The following is a 20,212-nucleotide window of genomic DNA, read 5'->3' on the forward strand; positions in this document are numbered from 1 at the left end:
TTAATTAGCATTTCCAGAGAAATCGGTGAAGGAAAGCCCAGTTACTGATGCTGAGCACCTAGCCCTAGGGCTGTTAGAAGAAAACGATGAGGCAAACGCTGTGCAGCAGACCTGGCTCCTACAAAAGCCGTTGCTGAAATACATACTGACGTCAGCGATGCAAACCATGACCCCAAAGAGAGAGTGTAGGCACACCATTAAATCTGAAAAGATGTTAATCGCACGGTGTTGCTAGGCAGTTCTGCAAATCAGATCACTAACAAAACAAACTCTGTTCAATACTGTTTTTTCCTTAAAAACAGTTCGCGCCGTGGACAGACGTTCCTTGCGGCTCCGCACCTCCGTGAGCAGCAGGGCGCGTTGCTAGAGCCAGGGCTCGGGCGCGGCCCCGCCCGGCGGCCCCCGCGCCGCCCGGGACCGTTACTGGCGCCGACCGTTAACGGCGCCACGGCAGCGGCCGCCGCTTCGCCCCGCCCCGCCCCGCTCCGCCCCGCCGGGTCAGGCCAGGTAGCGGCGGCCGCGCCGCGTCCTCCTGTGCGCCAGGGGGCGCTGCCGCCTCCGGGCCCGGCGCCGCCGCCATCTCCGCGTCTCATCCCGTCAAGGTGTCGCGCAGGTTCCGCCCGCGCTCGTCATTCAGCCGCCCCGGGCCTGGCGCTGCCGCCGCCGCCGGCCTCCTCCGCCTCGCCGGCGCGCTCCGCGCTGCCGCCGGCGGCCGGCGCGAGCGGTGCCTCGCCGCGCCCCCGCTGCCCTCCCCGCTCCCGGCCGCAGCCCCGGGCGCCGCTGTCCCGGCGGGCCGCGGAGCGCGGCCGCTGCTGGGTGTGAGCGGGGCAGGCGCGGGCCCGGGGCCTCGCCGGCGGCGCCATGGCGGCGAGCGCCAAGCGGAAGCAGGAGGAGAAGCACCTGAAGCTGCTGCGGGAGATGAGCAGCCTCCCGCCCAACCGCAAGTGCTTCGACTGCGACCAGCGCGGCCCCACCTACACCGACATGACGGTGGGCAGCTTCGTGTGCACCTCCTGCTCCGGCATCCTGTGAGTGCTACCCGCCCGCGGGCCGGGTCTTGGCGGGGCCCAGCGCGGCCTGCGCCCAGCCGCCTCCCGCAGGCGGTGCGGGGAGGCACCGGTGCCTCCCGCCGCCCCGGGGGCAGCCGCGGCCCGGGACGGGGTCTGGGGAGCCTGGCGGGAGGGGGACGAGGCCCCGCAGCCAGCGCGGGCTGAGCCGAGGGGGTGCAGAGGCTGCCTTCCTTGGGCCTTCTCTATTTATCTATTTATTTATTTTTAAATTAACGCTAATGTCATCCACCAACACAGCTCTTAAGGTGTCGGATAAGGCTCGGTAATAGTTTGTGAAACAGCTCTATAAATTTCTTGGTTTGGGCTCTTCGGTGTTCTCAATAGGAAAATGTCATGGTATTTTTTTTTCCTCCCTTGTGTTTGTTACTTCCTGCAAAATTGGACATTATCTTTAAGAAATGGGTTTGGCTCTGATAGACTTGCATTTTTCCTGTTCCTCATTCCTGCATGGGCCTCCCTCTCTTTCTCCTCCCTCCTGCGCCACTGTGCTGGAGCAGCGTGTGTAGAACTGGAGCCCTCAGGATCCGCATGTCCCTGTGCTTCCCTAGGGAAGCAGGTGCGTGCATGCAGCTCAGGCAGGAATCCTGCTATCTTCATTGTTACTGTTTGCACAGCAAAATCTGTTTGCTTTCCTGTGGAGTTGTGCTTGTGGGATGGAGAAAAACGAAAGAATGGGTAAATTGGGTAATAATTAATAGGCCAGGTAATGTGCATCAGTGGTTGTAAGGGTCTGAGTTCAGGAGAAACATGTGATCTAAGCTAATTTTGAGGCCATTTTTAAGACATACTGAAGAACTATCCAGCAGATGCTGTTTTAGAACAAATTTGCCTACTATATAGGAATATAGAACAAAGTGAACACGTTAGTATCGTGCTGAATTTACATGGAACAAGCTGCTGTTGTAATTAATCTTTTTTTCCTCCTTTTTTATTTGTATTTTTGTAGACTTCTGAATGGGCTTGATGTAGGTATAAAAAACATTCAAGTTGTGGAATGAAAATAGAGTTTAGCTCTTGACATGTATGTGGTACTTAATCGGCCAGCTCTGGCTATTGTTTGTTCTATTAGCAAACTGTTATTTGTGCTGGCATGTGAAACTATTTTAAGCTGCTGTGCAGAGCTTATTTAATGGTTGCACATGTTCCTCCTGGTTAAACTGACAGCATGACAAAACTATGCCATGGTCTACTTTCTCTTATTTACAGGCTTAATAGGCAAATACAGCACAAGTTTTGTTGAGATATTTAGCATGAGTTTGAGAGGACTTGATCAATTTATCTGGGCTTGGTCAATTTACATACTCGGTCTACTAGTCAAATTTGCCATACTGTAAAGGATGTGCCTGCAGTGAAGCAATCAGTAAACAGGGGACACCTGTCACTGCTGTTAAATTTGTCGTCCTTTAGGGGTTTACCATGCCTAAAGAGAGTGAGCCTTCCTCTGGATGAGGTGTCTGTGACTCAGTGCGAGAAAACATATATAGTTCTTTTATTCTAAACATGCTGTTTAAAAAAAAAAATCTTTTTTTTATAGGCATACAACGCTTTCATTTGTTACAGCTAGTAACACCTACACTTAGAGCTACAGTAAAGAGCCACTGAAAGGACTTCTTAAAGTTTTATTCTGAAATATTTTTATGCTCATTCTTTCCCGTTGCCTTGTAAATGCCTTCCTAGGTTGTGCATGCAAGGTCAGGTGTAATGGCAGGTGTAATGGTTAACACCCAAGAACCTTGCCAGTGGGATTTTTTTTTCTCGTTGTTAGTTGTGAGACATAGTGCAGGGATAGGTCATGCTTACTTCAAAACTAAAAACTGTGATTTTTAACACTTCAAGCCTTAAAGCCTAGGGGTACTTCTGTCAGGACAGTTGTGTGTACAATTTGTTTATTAACGCTTTTCACTGTAGAATTCTACACCGAAGAAGAGTGACTTGGAAAGAAACCATGTAGTGGTAAAGGTGTAAAAGTACCGCTGCTTCTGCAGCTCTTCACAGCAGCTCGTGTTCTACCTCACTGCACTTGCTTTCCTGTAAGGCTTTAATAATAATATTGTCTGTGTGCCCTCTGACCAGTGTACGTTGCTTCCTATATTAATTTTATAATTTGATACAGGAAGTATTCTTCCATTCTACTAAACCAGTTCTTTCAGATTTTAAGTGCTCAATGCAAAATATGGTGCAGTAGCTCAATTAATGATGATAAGTGGTAGTTAGAATCACAGAATCATTGTGGTTGGAAAAAGACCTTCCAGATCATCGAGTCCAACCGTAAACCCTTCAACAGCCTACCTGCTAAACCATGTCCCTAAGCACCTCATCTACATGTTTCTTGAACACTGCCCGGGACGGTGACTCCACCACTTCCCTGGGCAGCGTGTTCCAATGCTTGACTGCTCTTTCCGTGTAGAAATTCTTCCTAATGTCTGACCTGAACCTCTCCTGGCGCAACTTGAGGCCTTTTCCTCTTGTCCTATCCGTAGTTATTCTGGAGAAGAGATCGATGCCTGCCTCGCTACAGCCTCCTTTTGGGTAGCTGCAGAGAGCGATAAGGTCTCCCTGAGCCTCCTCTTCTCCAGACTAAACAACCCCAGCTCCCTCAGCTGCTCCTTGTAAGGTCTGTGCACCAGCTCCTTCCCCAGCTTCATTGCCCTTCTTGGGACTGACTCCAGCACCTCAATGTCCTTGTAGTGAGGGACCCAAAACTGAATGCAGTATTTGAGGTGCAGCCTCACCAGCGCTAAGCACAGGGGGACGATCTCTTTTCTGGTCCTGCTGACTGTGCTGTTCCTGTTGCAAGTCAGGAGGCTGATGGCCTTCTTGACCATCTGGGCTGGGCACGCTGCTGGCTCGCATTCAGCCGGCTGTCGACCAACACCCCAGATCCTTTTCTGCCACGCAGCTCTCTAGCTGCTCTGCCCCAAGTCTGTAGCGCTGCTTGAGGTTGTTGTGACCAACAAGTGCAGGACTCGGCACTTGGCCTTGTTGAACCTCATGCAGTTGGTCTCAGCCTGTCCAGATCCCTCTGTAGATTCATCCTACCCTCGAGCAGATCAGCTCTTCCTCCCAGCTTGGTGTCATCCGCAAATTTGCTGAGGATGCCCTTGATCCCCTCATCCAGCTCATCGATAAAGACACTGAAGAGGATTGGCGCCAACGCTGGCCCCTGGGGAACACTGCTCATGACCGGGCACCATCTGTATTTAACTCCATTCACCACCACTCTTTGGGCCTGGTCATCCAGCCAGTTCTTCACGCAGCGAAGAGTCCACCTGTCTAAGCCATGAGCTGCCGGCTTCTCCAGGAGAAGGCAGTGGGAGACTGTGCCAAAGACCTTCCTGAAGTCTGTGTAGCACACTAGCTGTGATAGAAAGTTGCCTTCCACGCGCTTCACGACCCTCCTAGATTACTTCCTCTCTGCTGTTTTGTATTCCCAGCAATCATCTGGTAGCTTGAGGTCCCCCATGAGAACAAGAGCAGCTGATGGTGAGACTTCTGCCAGATGCTTGTAGAATGCCTTGTCTGTCTCTTCATCCTGGGTGGGTGATCTGTAGCAGACTCCCACCAGGATATCAGGTCTTCCCCCTGATCCTGACTCATAAACACTCAGCTTTTCCATCACCCACTTGGAACTCCATGCAATCAAAACACTCCCTGGCGTACATCGCTACCCCACCTCCTTTTCTTCCTTGCCTGTCCCTTCTGAAGAGCCTGTAGCCATCCACTGCCACACTCCAGTTGGGACCACGTTTCAGTGATGGCGGCAGTGCCATAGTTCTGCTGATGCATTGTGGCCTTGAGCTCCTCTTGTTTGTTGCCCGTGCTACGTGCATTGGTGTAGATGACATCAGTATCTCCTTAGAGAGGCATATTCTTCTAGATAGAGTTAATTCCAAACTTTCAAACTCTGATGCCTGGCTTATAGTTTTTTGCAGTTTTTTTTTTTCTGAAGTGTTTTTATCATCCTGTCAAGGACAATTTATTCAAAACAACAGCAACAACAAAAAACCCAAAGCCTTCATTCACATTTCATGGTTGTTTATCACTAAGTATTTTATGTGTAAAGAAAGATAGAAACACTAAATATTGCTAGATATAGTTTTTTAAAATTACTTTTTTTCCTCAGCTGCCTCCAAATGGACTGATTGGCTGGTTCAAGTGCTGCTAAAAGCAGTAAAAAAAAAAAAAAAAAAGACTATTATGAAAATTCGGTATCTGACTTTAATTGTCTGTGTCTTTTTAAGGTGAAGTATGAATACTGTAGGAGGCCGTTTTCCATGATACCAAAAGTTTAAATTCTCTCACTAGATTGGGTTGAACAGAGGAAAAGTTGAGCTATGTAAAATGGAGCAAGTAGAAGAAAGTTTTTGGATGGTGGCTTCATCTTAAAATACCTTTGCTTGTCCTCTGCTTAAATTCCTCTCATGTAGAAAGCAAGCACCATGCACGCTGCGCATAATTCTGCTTTCAGGTGTTGGACAAGAACGTAAGCTCTGTGGAAATAGATACCCATTTTTTTTTCCCCAAGAGTGGGAGGGGGCAGCCAACAATTGCTATAGCATTAGGTCAAAGAGTACTGTAATCCAAAAGGAAAAGGTTTCTTTTTATATACCAAAACCATATCTAGATGAATTATTCCAGTTTTCGTCTGGCAGAAGGGTTCTTCTGGTTTGGGGGAAATCCTTTGAACCAGAGGTTTATGTTGGCAGCCATGTCTAGTGTGGTTTTGGTTTTACTGTATGTCAGTGGCATCTTCCTCTGTGTTTCATCACACGCTTCTGCCTCTCTTCTCTGCGACCTGAGCATCTTGGCTTTCAAACACTTCTGTGCCTCTGCTCATCAGGCAGCTCCCAGCTCTCATAAATTAGCATATTTTATGATTCCTGAGTGGACAAATTTCTGTTTGATGAAAGACTCCACATCTGTAAGTTTCATACTATTAGGAACTTAGCGATTTGTATAGACAGGGTTAAATCAAATATGATTTTATATGGTAACTTGCTATTTCTCTTGGAGTTTCTAAGGAAGTATCTCGTTCGTGTGCTCCTACTACTGGCTTGTGCTGGTAAGGAGCAACAAAGATTTAGAATATTTTGTTGCTGTTTCCTGGATAAGGGAATTCTGTCAGCCAAATTGGAATATCTGATGGCAGATAGCAGTAACAAGTGTAAAAATATGTATCTTTTACATATATCTTTATGTAATGGCATATTATTGTGTGTGTGTTTTTTTTTTTTCCTTCCTCCACTTCTTCCCCCTTCCCCCCACAATTATTGCAGAAATTGAAATGCTCTGTATACATAATGTTGAAGCAAAGCTAATTCAGTTTGTGTTGACATGGCATTCAAATCCTTCCCCCTCCCCATCCCCCTTCTTAGGCACATGTTTGGAAAATGGTTCCATATGAGTATATATATGTATGTATGTCTTCATTAGGGTAGGCCTTATGTGGCTATATTTCTTTGGTTTTTATTTAGTGTATTTGCTGGAGAGTTAGGGAAGTGTCTATACCTCAGTGAATATTATGCAGCTGAGAAAGGAAGGATTTGTTTAAAAGAAAAAAAATGTTACATATTTAGAAGCACAGACAAGGTTATATGAGGTTTTTGCTGTTAAAAATAGTAAGTTTGTGAGATGGTAGAGGGTCTCCAGGGAAGTCTGCAAGTATTAGGAAGGGCCAGTCCACTGCTTACACTTTCTTTCCTGTAATAGCAATAGCCTAGAAACAAAAAAGGGTACTGTGACCCTGGGGGCTTTAAAAAGGCTCTTTTCAGATACCTGGAGATAACATCGCTCTATGATGGTGCTCTATGTTGGTTCGGGGTTGACTTGCCTCACTATCTTCCTGCTGCGCAGCAGATCAGATTTTTCTTGAAATCATGCTAGAATCTGAAATGGGGTAACACTGGGGGGCTGAATCACCTCTCTCATGGAAATGACCCTTAATCTCCACAGTAGCCACTTTTTCTCTCCCTCTTCTCCTGCCATCCCTGGCCAGCATTCGCTGATGCTTTGCAAACATTAGTTTGAGGTGAACACAGGAATGCCTGTTCTCTGCTCTGCCAGCAGTCACAAGTTCAACTATAATTTGCTATTGAATTACACTAATAACAAACTCTCAGTGCTCATAGCTAGTGTTTTGAATCTTAATGTTTAAGTTGCTGGGCTTCAGAATCTTGTATCGGTGGTTTTAAAGCGCGCTGTGGTTGCAAAAGCATAGGATTTTAGCAAGAGTAGTTACTCTGATGCTCTCTGGTAGCGTACCAGCGCCATTGGCAGCTCGGAGCAGCCCAGCAGAGGACAATCTCGTAGCTGGAGGCTCTGGCTCAGTGCACTTACCCTGGCATGACTGCTACCTCTAAAGAAGTTTTGCCAATAGGAGTGGACTCAAAGTGAGGGGTGTTGGAGCGTGGGCTGGCAGAGCAGCCTCACGTGAGCGAGTGCTGGGGTCCAGGGCAGTGCTCTGGTGGCAGCTGTTGCTGTTACTGCTGTGCGTGTGCAGGTCACAGATGGCCAGTGCCAGTGTGTGTGCAGCCTTGTGAGAAGGTGACTACCTGCAGTGAGGAGAACGTGCTACTCTTAAAATTTGTGTGTTACTGCTCTTGCCTAAGGACTCATCCATTTTGTTGCCTTGACAGGGGAGACAGTAAAGCACCAGCAGCGTGTGAAGCACCTGACAGATAGATGAGAAGAAACAGCGGAGGAGTTAGATCTGTTTCTCCTGTGGGAAAATAAGGTTTATCTCCTCGTAAGGGATGGTTTTACTTGGCTGCCTACCAGTAAGCTTCCTCCGTATGCAGACAAGTTGTTTGTGAATCGTTTGAGTCAAAAGTATTTCTATAGCTAAGGAAGGGTAAAATATAGGATTTTGAAGGAAGAGTAGCTTTAGTTTGGTTCTGGAGTTCTGCTTCGTGAATCCTGCAGCTGTCTTAGGGAGGATCTAGTTAGTTGATGGGGCTAATGCAACTGAGTGTCTGATGCTAGTTGGAAAGCATAAAAAGAGGCGCGTGGGTGTGTTTGCTGTTTTGCACTGTGTGTATGTTTTTATTTTCCCTTTTTTAAGCTGTTCCTGATGGTAGAATCTAAGTGTGGTTGTTTAGCTAAAGAACTTTGTGCGTGTCTTCTGGGTTGTATTTATATGCTGTGTAATGCAGCCTCTAGTCTTGCACTGCATGCTGCAGTATGACTTTGTATTCTTCTTTTGTGTAGGAGGCCTTTTTCCTCCTTTTTCCATCTTAAACATTCAAAAAATAGTCATATACTGCAACCACTGCAGCTTGGTTGCTAACTTTGCAATGCAGAGCATTAAAGTCATGCTCAAAATTTCCTGTCTTCTAGAAGGCAGAATCTCCTGAATCGCTAGTGGGGCCACATCCTCTTTTTCATCATGCAAGATATCTGACACTCTTGTGTTGTGGCCCGCACTGTAGAAACAGGGCATATTTCCTTCCTAGTTTATAGCAATCTAACTGTGAAAGTTCCTCAGTGAGAGAACAGTTAAGTTGAACAGACCAAGGTAGATGGAAACACTACTTAGCTTGAGTGCAAGGGGCAGTGCTGGTGCTATAATATTTAATGAAATATAACTATGTGAGGCGTCAGCTGGATTTCACTGTGCTGGCCTTTAGCCTGTGATTCTATAGTGTGGCTTAGTGAAAAGTAATTATTCAATTGTACACACACCGAGCAAGATGTTATGTTTAAAGGAAAAAAAGAAAACGCTAAAACCAACAGTAGATCTGAAACTCCCTGGATTTTAGCTACATAAAGCTGTTAAGATTTTTCTTTAAAGTAAATACATTTTAACATGAGTATTGAGGAAAAAAATAGGTAATGCTATACTTCAGTTATTTGTGAAGAAACTATGCGTTTAACTGGTGATTCAGTGAAAGAAGTTGGATTATTAATTTTGGTTTAATGTGAAAGTTGGACATCTTGAGAAGTTCATTTACTGAAAAGATAAGTAGAATTAGCAAGTTACCTCAGTCTTTCTCACAGAACTTAATAAAACTTTTGCCCTCTTGCTGAGGCAAGAACTGAGCTGAGCTGCTCAGCCATATAGTCTAATTTTAGACACTTAAATTTGAAGAACTTGCTTAAGCAAATAACTTTCTGTGAACTTGTAATTCTTATGCCGATAGGTTTGCATATGACTTCTGCTTTCAGGGTAGTTTCAGTCAGTTTCACTGAATTTCCTGGCAAAGTACAGTGAGTTTGTTTTCAAAGTGCTTCAAATATCAAGGATTTTTAAAACTTTATAAATTGAAAGTGGCCTAAAATGTACTGATCAATTTTCTAAATAGTGCCCATGTTTTAATTTATGGTTTTTAAAAGTGAAAACAAGTTTTTTTTAGAGAGGAACAGAACTGAACTCTTTTTATAGGTGTGGTGTGAATTTAGACAAAGGTGAATTTGCAAAGATCAAGTCACAACAAGTATGTATATTTTTCCATGTAATCTGCCTAACTGGAAGTTCAAAGTGCTAAATGTTCTTTTTAAAAATTCAGCAATGACTGTAAAGGTTAAGATCTTTTTAACCTTTGTTGCAACAGTTTTTTTTTCATCCCCTGTTTTGATGGAAAATAATTCAATTTACAGTTAGCATTCCTGGAATAGTCACAGAGAGTAGGGAGTATTAAAGAAAACTACTAGCCTTCTCTAATTACATGTCAGTGACTTGCATTCCTAAGGGCATTCTCAACCAAGATTATAATTAATGCCAGGTAACAAATGTAAGCAATAAAGCTAAGTCTTATCGTTGTTTTGTTAGTAATTTGTTAGCTCTGTGCTGCTTTCCTGGAAAGCTTCCCTCAACCTCTTTTTCTGGAAACTTTCTTCTCATATACATAACCACACAATTTTATGTAGCTATGAGATATCAAAGCACTGTATGTTGTTATTTTTTTTTAAGATGGTATCACATAAACACAGGGCTGCTTAACCTGAGTGTTTTAACTAACACAGTTATATTGCTGTGCCTAGTATTTCTACTGTTTAGTATATGTTTGGTATAATGTCCTTGATTTCACAGAGAAAAACATGGTTAGATATTAATTAGAAATATTTGTGGGCAAAAATGGTAGTTAGCACATACTTAAATAAAAAGTTTGAGCAGCCTTTTTTTTTTTTTTTTAAACTGGCACTGTTGCCCAGCAGTTTGTTTTTTTTTTTTTGTTTTTTTTTTTTCCTCTATGCTTACAAGTTTTGACTGAATGAGGTTTGACAAGTAAGGCTTTGGCAAAAAGACTGACTTGAGTTTCTGTCAGCCTGTGTGATGTGGATATGAGACTGGTGCCAATTTTTCGTTTAAGACTGAGCCACTGAACCCTGGCGCTATTGCCTTAGTAATGGTAGCTGTCCTCTGCAAGCACAATAGAAACGTTTTCCTTTAGCTTCTGCCACTGTTACTTGCATAGTGTTGAGCTGGTGAAAAAAGAAGGATCTGGAAGGAGGGGCAAAGATAATATAGAGGAAAAAATGCTGGAAGCTAACAGAAAGATAGGTTAAAGCAAGAGAGAAAAATGAATCTGGGCTGGGGAATTCAGTTTAAGAAATCTAATGGTCAGATAGAAATTGTAATGAGAATAGGTCCCTGTAAAGGAAAGGGAAGGAAAACTATACAGAGACACAAGGTCGTCTGAGAGATGAACAAGTGAGGGTGAACAAGTTTAGGGAGGTACATGAGTGTTTTAAAAGGTGTAATAATATGTACATAAACTTGCACAGGAAGGGCCAGACTTAGTTTGTGTGCACCACTATAAACACTGGTCTCATCTAAAATTCAGTTCCTTAACTTTGCACACTAAATTTTACCCTAAGATGAGTTTGCATATAGCCTTTAAGTTGTGTGACAGTACCAAAATTACTGCAATTTCCAGAGGCAAGTCTTTATATTAAAACTGACTTAATTGTGTTTGTAGCTTAAAAGAGATTGTATCATGACAGTTTTCCAGAATACTGACTAAATGCTTCTTGCTTCTTTTAGGCGGGGCCTGAATCCACCCCACAGAGTGAAGTCGATTTCAATGACTACTTTCACACAACAGGAAATAGAATTTCTGCAGAAACATGGAAATGAAGTAAGTATTAAATGAAAAGTATCAAGTGTGTGGCAGCATTTTAATATCAAACTTTGAAATACTACTTACCCCATTTTTTTTTTCCCTAGCAAGGAGTAGACAGAAGCCACCAGTCTTTTGAAGCGATCATTTTAATGTTCTCATTTCACTTAGGCTGATGTCATCATAGTATTTCTTGTGTGTTGTTTTCACAGCCTAGACTATCTAGATTCATATGATCAGTGCTTCTGAGCTGGGTCGCATTTTGCTTTTGCACAAGGCAAGCAGTGCGCATCTGCCTGTATAGTGGCTGCAGCAGTGCTGCCTGAAAGATTGTTCTGTGACTAAAGGAAACTTCTTGCCTGTAGCTGTATTTTTACAGAGTAGGTGTCAGAAAGTCACTAGCCTCTTTCTTTGAAGAATATATGTCACTTTGCTTAAGGTCCTTGAAAAGAGGAAGGAGGGAAATTAGGAGCAACTGTATGTTTAGAGTAGCTTGGGGCAGCTTTGAAGAAGCAAGTGCCTGTGTGTGTGTGTTGTGAGCATTCCCCCCGCCACCACCCGGGGGAAAAGGAAAGCCCCGGTAAATCTCTGACATACAGAGTATGCCAACTCTGCATGTGGCTATTGCACTCCTCAATTTGAGGATGAAATAGTTTAAAAAAAAAAAAAAAAAAAAAAAAAACTGATAGCGGATAGTTCCTTCATTTTGAACTTCAGATCTGTACAGAAAAAAGAATCTTATTTAGATGTCAATTTCTCCTGATTCTGCAATAGTTAAGAAATACAACCAGCTTGCCTTACTGTTGCTTGAAAACTTGAATTATCCCTGCTCAGTCAATAAGTCTGTTTCTCCTTCTGGTTATAGTCCTGACTCTGCCAGCATCAGAAGTGATGTAGTTTATGTATCATTTATTATCAACGTAAAAACATGTAACAGATATTTAGAATGGTATACTGTGCTTTGGTAGCAGGGGTCTTGGTGGTGTTATTCTTACTCGTCCAATTAATGGACTGGAATGGTTTGAGTGAGCTACCTCATAAATAAGATGTTCTCCTAAATCAATTTGGGGATATTTGGCATCATAGAATCACTAGGGTTGGAAAAGACCTTCAAGATCATCAACTTCAACCATCAACCCATGGTCTATTAAACCATGTCTCTAAGTGCCTCATTTACACATTTTTTGGACAATGCCCGAGACCGTGACTCCAACACTTTCCTGGGCAGCCTGTTCCAGTGAGTGCATTGCCTTAATTCTAAAGTAATATTGAATCAATATTTGTAGTTGCAAATGATAGATGTCACAGTTCCTCATAAACTGAACAAAAGTGGGGCAATCTTCGCTGTATTTGGGGACATTTATAGCTTGGTGTTGCTTAAATCTGTGCCAGGTATGGGCTTTGTCCAGATTCCACTTTTGCTGACTTTGGGGTTAGCTCACTTTTGTGGAAAGAAATGGCAACTTGTTCAAGCTGCTACTTTAAGCAGCTTCTGGGCTTCCTTTTGAAGGATAAAAGTGTGTTTTTTTTTGTTTTGTTTTTTTTTTTTGTTTGTTTGTTTTGTTTTGTTTTTTTTGTGTATGTGGTTGGTTTGAGCGATAGGATTTCTACCCATCCCCCTATCTCTTCAGAGAATGATGCTGAAGTATTTCTTTGCTGTATTTACATGATAGAAATAAAGAGGAGAGGCAGGAGGAAATGAGTGCTCAAGAGTCCTGATGGTACGACCTGTGCAGTGGTGCCACAGTGGTCTGTGCTACTAATAGCACAGACACACAGGAGCTGATTGTGGCTCTTCGTTCGGCAGGATTTGCTAGCTTGGCTCTGTGCTTATGAAAGCAGCTATGGCTTCAGGACCAAAACTGACATGGAGATAGGTATGCTGGAAGTATAAAAGTTTTTTTCACCTACAGAGATTGATGAATAATATTGACATCAGAAGCTCTGAGTTGCTAAACAAAGCTATGGCTTGCTTATATAGCAGAGCTATTTCCAAATCTTTCTTTCTGTGGTGGTGTTATGTTTTGGAAAAGTTTTGTTGTGTGGCAATCTGCAGTTTTTACCCTGGGGTTACTTTTGGTTTGAAACTGAGAATATGGAGGGAGTAGGGAGGACAGGAGCAACAAAGAAATCTAATCTGACATTTACCAGACTCCTTAAAGGTAATATCTCATTAAAGCTTTTTAAACTAGAGATTGGCCTGTACAATCTTCCTATGCATTGGATACACAGTGGAATGTTCAGGTCTAAGCAAGAAATGAAAGTTCCGCAGGAACTTAAGGAAAATATATTAGCAGTGAGGGTGACGGAGCACGAGAACAAGCTGCCCAGAGTGGTTGTAGAGTCTCTGTCTCTGGAGATCTCCAAGGGCTGCTTGGACGCAGCCCTGTGCCATGTGCTCTGGGTGACCCTGTGTGTGCAGGGGGGGTTGGACTAGATGTTCCCTAGAGGTCCCTTCCAACCTTAAGGATTCTATGATTCTATGATCTACTGCTGTAGGTCTAGTAGCTTTTCCAAGTCTATTATAGCTTTTACCAGCAGACTTGTCCTATATTACTTTCTTTCCCTAGCTTAAAAAGCAAAAGCGTTCTTAGCTTTCCTTTCCCCCACTATCTTTGCTGTGTACCGGAGAACAAGGCTTCATGAGCCAAAGCTTTAGTTCGGTGGCCTCACTGAATCCGTGTTATTCCTACCCAGTAGACGTGTGTTAACAGGAGTTTCTAGCAGGCTGACTTAGTGCGTTGCAGGCAGCCTTTGGCTCTCCATAGCTGCTCCCCACAGACGTACCGAAATGTGCATCAGCGAAATAGTTCTGACATGGCTAACTGTTGTTTGGTGTTTTAAATATGTAGCACCGGAATAGAGGCAGCTGCCATCTCAGATTATTTCAGGCTTCCTGCAAAACTGGACAGATGCCACAGGATTCTTTTTCTTTACTAGTGTCTGCATGTGCTTTTTCTTTTTTTTTTCTTTAGTGATCCTTTACTTCCCTGCCGAATCACTAGAAAGAAAACCGAAAGCCATAAAACTATGGAAAACAGTAAAATCTGTTTCTCTCATCCTTTGACCCCTGCCTGGAACTCCTGGAAGCACCAAATGCTATTAAGAGGGAGGATTTTAAACTTGAAACTTTTCATGCATGTGTGTTTGTGTACAGGATGCGTAGTGGATGGGATGAGTTCTTAATTCCCTAATGGCAAAGTTGAAAACGAAAGTAGTTGCTCATACTGTAGGACTACAAAGCTAGATGATGTTTGGAAAAAAAGAATTGGTAAATGCAATTCTAGCAAAAAAGAAAAATCTCAACATAACTCACTGTTGAGTGTGGATTCAGGGATTAGTATGTGGATTTCCTCATACTAATGATATGAGGGAAAATGTATATAAAGACTTTGTTATAACATAGTGTATGACTTGGCCCAATTTTTCGTTTCCCCAATGTATTAAGTTACGATAACTCAGTGTTTCTGCCTTTCTACCTTTCTGGATTTTTATCTGTGTCAGGGTGAGTAGGCTGAAGGGAGTTGTGATTCTGTGTTTCATGCTGTGCTTGCCTGAATGTGAACTGCCCAGTAGCTATTTGGGAAATATCTGTTGATGTCCCTTGCAGGGTTGTAGCCTGTTGGCAGGAAACAGGTGCTGTTCCTCCCAAAACCAATTGTAAAATGATTCTCATGAGCTTTATGAATTTCACAGGGATAAATAAAGCTTAATCTTGCTTATTATTGTCAGCTGACTTAGGCAAAACTTTGTTTTATCTTGTTATTTAACAGCTTCTGCAAAAGAAGTAGGAGCAGGCAGAAGTTTTGCTCCTCTTAACCTTTTTGCAAAAGTAGACTTTAAATACTGCATACTCTTAAATCATTCTGACATAAATGCTCTCTTTGGTGGTCCTGTTTTATTTATTTCTTTTTTCCTTCATTGGTGAACCAGTGGGGTATGGACTAATTATACTATTCAGGGACAGTTGACAATGATTATGGATTGTTGGATATGTTCCACTGTTTCTAGGGGCTCCGACATAACTCGAATGTTTACTCTTGGCTCCAGCAAAGCCAGGCTCTTCTCCCCTAAGCAGAGTATTTTATTTTAGTAGAGCTTTGGTTATCAAAAGGGATACTGTAGCAAGACTTTGAGTGAGTGAACAGAGCTTTTGAGCCAGAAGCTTATTTGTGCTGCTTTGGCAAAAGCAACAATATTAATATTAAATGACTGAATCGGAGTATGACCAAAGAGATGGTGAGAAGGTTGAAGAATTTATTTTTTAGCTGTATGATGAGATAGGATGCTGCTTTATGCATCATTTATAAAAACTAAGGAGTGACTAATTCTGTTACAGGGGAGCCCAAGATGAAACTGGGGTGGTAGCATTATCTGAATCGGTCCTGCAAGTCTAATTAATAAACAGAATCATTACGGAGCAAAGAGGGGAGTTTAAATTCCGCATTGTTTGGCCTGTTGGATCCAAAATTCTCAAAGCATAGGTTGTTCAGGATTATTATTATTTTTTTTTATGTCTTGTGCTTTTATCCCCGTTGTCCCATAAGTAATAGCTGAGCATAAGTCAGCACATGCTGTGAATGACTGTATATTTGCTTGTTCAGGAGTCAGACCAGAGAGAACATAAGGCTGAAGCTTATGCTAAAGTACTCTCTTCACTGAAGTTCCTAGTCTGGTGTTCTTGTTTTTCACTGACTTTTTCGTGCAATTAATCTCTTGATATCTTGTGTTCTCTCAAATCCATGTAGGGGTTTTAAAGCTATGATGTGTGGAGAGTGACTTAAAGCAAGGATCCTAATGCCAAAGGTTTGAATGCTATACAAACTTTCCCCATTAGAAATCACTGGAAGTTGTATGACACAAAAAACCAAAATTTTGATGTTCATATCATAAAAGTAAATTTTAAATGTCTTTCAAATAAAAAAAAAAAAAGGTGATGGTCTAGTCAGCAAGGTTTTTACATTTCATCATTACACTCAGAGAACAAACTTTCCATTGGACAAGATTCAGTTGCATTAGTGAATTCTTATTTTAAGGCTGTGGAAAGGTAATTGTTTTATAGTTCAAATGCATATAATCATGCAATTTTTGTCTCTAACCATAAGTAGTATTTTCCTGTATTTGAGTTTCTGACTTTGATTTCATCCCATGATATCCCACGTGCTGACAAGCACAGTGCACTGCTGTTTGCTTGGGGGTGGGTGATGGCAGAAAAATTGGATATTATGGCTGGCTCGAGGCCTAATCAATGCAGTGCTGGAGCTGCCTGTCAAGTCAGCTGCTAGAACAGAAGTGCAGCCCGCAAGAGCGGCCAGGTCAGCAGCAAAGCAGCAGGACAATGAGCCTTTTGCTGCCTGCTGAATGCTGCTGGTAGCCGCTGCCGCTGTTCAAAGCGTTGGGTGGTACTCTGCAGACACAGACAAAACTGTGCCCTTTATTAGTTTCTCTTGGGATATTAAAGCTTTATAAAAGCTGCCTTTCTGAACAGCTTGTCTGTAGTTAAGACTTCTAAGAAATTGTACTTATGAGAACTCTTTATATAAAGAAACTTGCATGAAATTTAATTTGCATCTCTACGTTTGCAGTTTGCATGTCTAAGGTAGTAAGTGTTTTAAGGAGTGTTTGCATAGCTACTGCTGTCAAATGCTGCTTATTAAAATGAGAGCTTATTGCTGAGATGTGTGGAACTAAGTTCTCTTTTGGCAGCCGTGTGTTGTCATGGAGCCACCCTTGCCTTTTAGCGATGCTCTGCTTCCAGTTACAGAGAATCAATAAGGAGTGCTTGGCAGATTAATTAAACATCACTGCTGTAATAGTGATTTAAGGCCTGTTTCACACTTACACTACTGTTGTGCTTAGGAATTTAAACGAAATTGGTGGCTCCAAGAAACACCCCTGGAAGGTTACTTTGGAACATTTAATGTTCAGAGATTTGATTCCTTTATATAAAAAAAAAAAAAAAAAAAAAAAAAGCTTGCATGGAGCACCATTTTAAACACTGTGCCTGGACAGCTACCATCTTCCCTTGTACCTGTGAACACACTCTCAGAACTGTTACCTTCCCGACCTGTGTAGCTGCTGTAGATGTAGAGTCTCCCAGGCTCCAATTTGCCGGTTTTGCCTAGAGACTGCTGGCGTGGCCAGGCAGAGCCATGACTATTTGAGAAGATTTCTTGTCCAAATCTTTCTACCATTCCCCTCCCCGCTCCCCATCATTGCCCCTGGAAAGCAGAACGGCTCCGCTTTGTGTCAGCTGGAGATGAAGCGAGGAATGGGACGGGGAAAAAGGTAAAAAACTGAGCTGTGGGCTGATCTCTGTGCTGGTTTTAGTGCTGCTGGTAGCAAGATAATTGAAAAGAGTTTCTTTGATCTGACTTGCAGTTTTCTGTGATAGAAGGAAAGGGAAAGAATGTAATGGCCTGACATGGGTGGAAAAGGGGACCTCCCTCCCAGGTGCCAGTCTGTGTTTAGGCCAGATGGACACTGATCATCAGGGTTCAGCTCAGTGTGTTTTTGCAGGTGCTAGTTGTTCTAACGTGGTCCTTCTGTCTGTCTTAATCTGTGCAAAACTGCTGCCTGCCTTCAGTGCTTCTGCTGTTCCTCCCAGCGTGTTCAGGTCCGAAGGGGAGAGGTGCGCAGACTTGGCCGCTCCTGCCAGCTCCGGCCACCCGATGTTCTGTAATCAGCTGCAGACAGGACCTCTTTGCTCCCCAGGTCACGGCTATCGTGTGCAGGCCACTTTGTACAGTTACACATCAGAAAGGGCGGCCAGTACAGATCTTGCTGCCTCTGCAGAGAGAATCAAGGGAATTATGCTGAGGAAATCCCTGGCAAAGGATTGGAAGAAGTCTCCTGCTTTTGCTGAAAAATCACACATAGGTGTAGAGAGTCCAATATACTGCTACAGCCCTTCACATTCTTGCAGTGTCTGCCACCAAATTTTGAATATGGAAATATGGCTGACATGCAGATAACATGAAAGATTGTCTCACTTTGTTAAAACAGTGCTTGTGCTTTTAGCTACTTGGGTATGAGGGGCTTGTGACATTTTTGACCGAGTTCTTCACTTCTAACTTCATGTGAATTTGGTAAATTTTGTGCCATAGATGGATTTTTTTTTTATTTCTTCCATTATTAGACAACAAGTTATGACTTTAAATATATAAACTGAAATGGATGCACAAGAATTACCTCTTCTGCAATACATTTGCTGAATAACTGTTGGATAGCTCAGAGGCTTAGTTAAACCGAACACTGCTAGTCTGACCTTTAGATGAGTATCTAAATTACTAATTAATAACTACCTTTTGATCATAGCATTGGTTTCTCACTCTCATTGTCAGCTTCTATCCAGCATCTTAAAACAGGAACTGCTAAATGCTGTTTATGTGAAACTGAGACATAAGAAAACATAAAATATGCTGTTTGTCTAATCTTTCTGTTGCTCAGAGTCATCTTTGAAATGATCTACCAGATTTATCAGAATTGACAGCCAGAGCTGGCACTATTGCAGGGGTAAAGCCAAATGTTTGCAGGAGTTTTAAAGAGGGAGGGGTCAGGACTATTTCAGAAAAGGCTGCAGGAGGAAAAAAGATGTTCTTCTCAAAGAAACCTGTTTTAAAGCAGTGAAGTCCCTTTTTAAAAGGCACCTCATACTTGGCATATTGTTTTGATGGATTTTTTTCAGGCTACTTGCAGAGAAAATACTAAGACCTTGAAGAAAACCTGATGTTAATTATTCCAATATCTGCTTTGTGTCTTGTTTGGCTTTGAAAAAAGCTACCTTTCCTCTCATCCTGGTCAGGAATCAAAGGTGTCCATACATAATCCATATTGAGCATCTTGCAACTTTGCTGGTTCAAGTTTTGGTGATTCACAGCTACGACTAGGAAATGAAAGACCACCAAAAAGGTTTCTTCCCTCCCTTCTCTCCTACCACTGCTCACATTAAAAGTATATAAAATGATATCAAATATATCAAAATTATATATTCAGTTTAGGGATTGCATCACACTAAGTAAAGTATTTCTTTTTTAATTCATATATTCAAATAGTGGTTATAAATACTAAAGCTTGAGAGTATTTTGAAAGTTGGCATCTGGGATATAGTAAACTGGTAAAGGGGCTCTGGGGAAACGGTTTAAACTCTCAAATAGAGGTAACTGTATGGAATTGGGCGAAGGCTTCTAAAAATTACAAGTGGAATTCACATGCTTTGCTCCTTCCAGGATATGTATTATAAATTTTTTTGCAGGGGCACTATTTGACAGTGAAGCTGGATGATAGGATTTGCTTGGACTGTAGTGACAAGTGGTCTCCCAGCTTTAATCATTTCAGATAGAGCTAGTGCACCCTATACTGATCCAAACAGTTCATGTGCAGCATACATTTTTATGATTTGATGCATTAACTGTTTATTTATTTAATTTAAATAAGCTTTTACTTATGATGTCTGAATAATATATATATGTATTTTTTTTAATATAAGGTGTGCAAACAGATTTGGCTAGGACTATTTGATGACAGATCATCAGCAATTCCAGACTTCAGGGATCCACAGAAAGTAAAGGAATTTCTACAGGAAAAATATGAAAAGAAAAGATGGTAAGATAGCTCTAAAGTTTTTCTGATTTTAAGAACTGTTTTTTATAGAGATTATTTCTCTGATCAGGAGTAAAAATTAACTAATGTTTTTCTTAAAATCACTCTCCCTTTTGTGTGGCCTTTTACCTCGATCACATAGCTATATAAAGTAAAGAGACTTCTGAATAAAGTCCATAAATCACACAGGAAGTGGAGAAGGTAAACTATTTCAAGGATTTCTCAATGTGTATCTTATCTTGATGGATCAGAAGTCATTTAAGGTGGCGTTGGCAACAGCATAAAGCAAATTTTGCAGACTGTTATTACAAAGTAAAGATGCATGTGGTCTTAAAGGGCTATAGAATTTTGAAGGTTTGGAATTCTAACCCATTTTAAAGAATATATCTGACATATTTAAATCCTAGCTATTTCACAGACTACTGATAGAATTTATTGCTGGACTAGTGGTTAAAATGGCAAAGCTGAGATCTCCAAGCAATT

General features: G+C 42.2%; 1 protein-coding gene across 7 annotated transcripts in view; it reads left to right on the forward strand.

Moving 5' to 3' along the window:
• Window positions 1-816: 816 nt before the first annotated feature.
• AGFG1 (ArfGAP with FG repeats 1) overlaps window positions 817-20,212 on the forward strand; it is a 36,512-nt gene continuing 17,116 nt past the window's right edge. For 4 of the 7 annotated variants that reach the window (XM_088528502.1, XM_088528503.1, XM_088528504.1 and 1 more), the window contains exons 1-3: window positions 817-1,028; window positions 11,053-11,146; window positions 19,617-19,732. In XM_088528502.1, the coding sequence (XP_088384628.1) occupies window positions 862-1,028; window positions 11,053-11,146; window positions 19,617-19,732 (377 nt within the window). In that variant the 5' untranslated portion in view covers window positions 817-861. The remainder of the gene's footprint in view (window positions 1,029-11,052; window positions 11,147-19,616; window positions 19,733-20,212) is intronic. The other 3 variants (XM_088528506.1, XM_088528507.1, XM_088528508.1) reach the window with 2 other exon arrangements.

Source organism: Tinamus guttatus, unplaced genomic scaffold, assembly GCF_059628265.1.
Source record: "Tinamus guttatus ecotype Peru unplaced genomic scaffold, ASM5962826v1 Tinamus_guttatus_pri_ptg000311l, whole genome shotgun sequence".
Lineage (NCBI taxonomy): Eukaryota > Metazoa > Chordata > Aves > Tinamiformes > Tinamidae > Tinamus > Tinamus guttatus.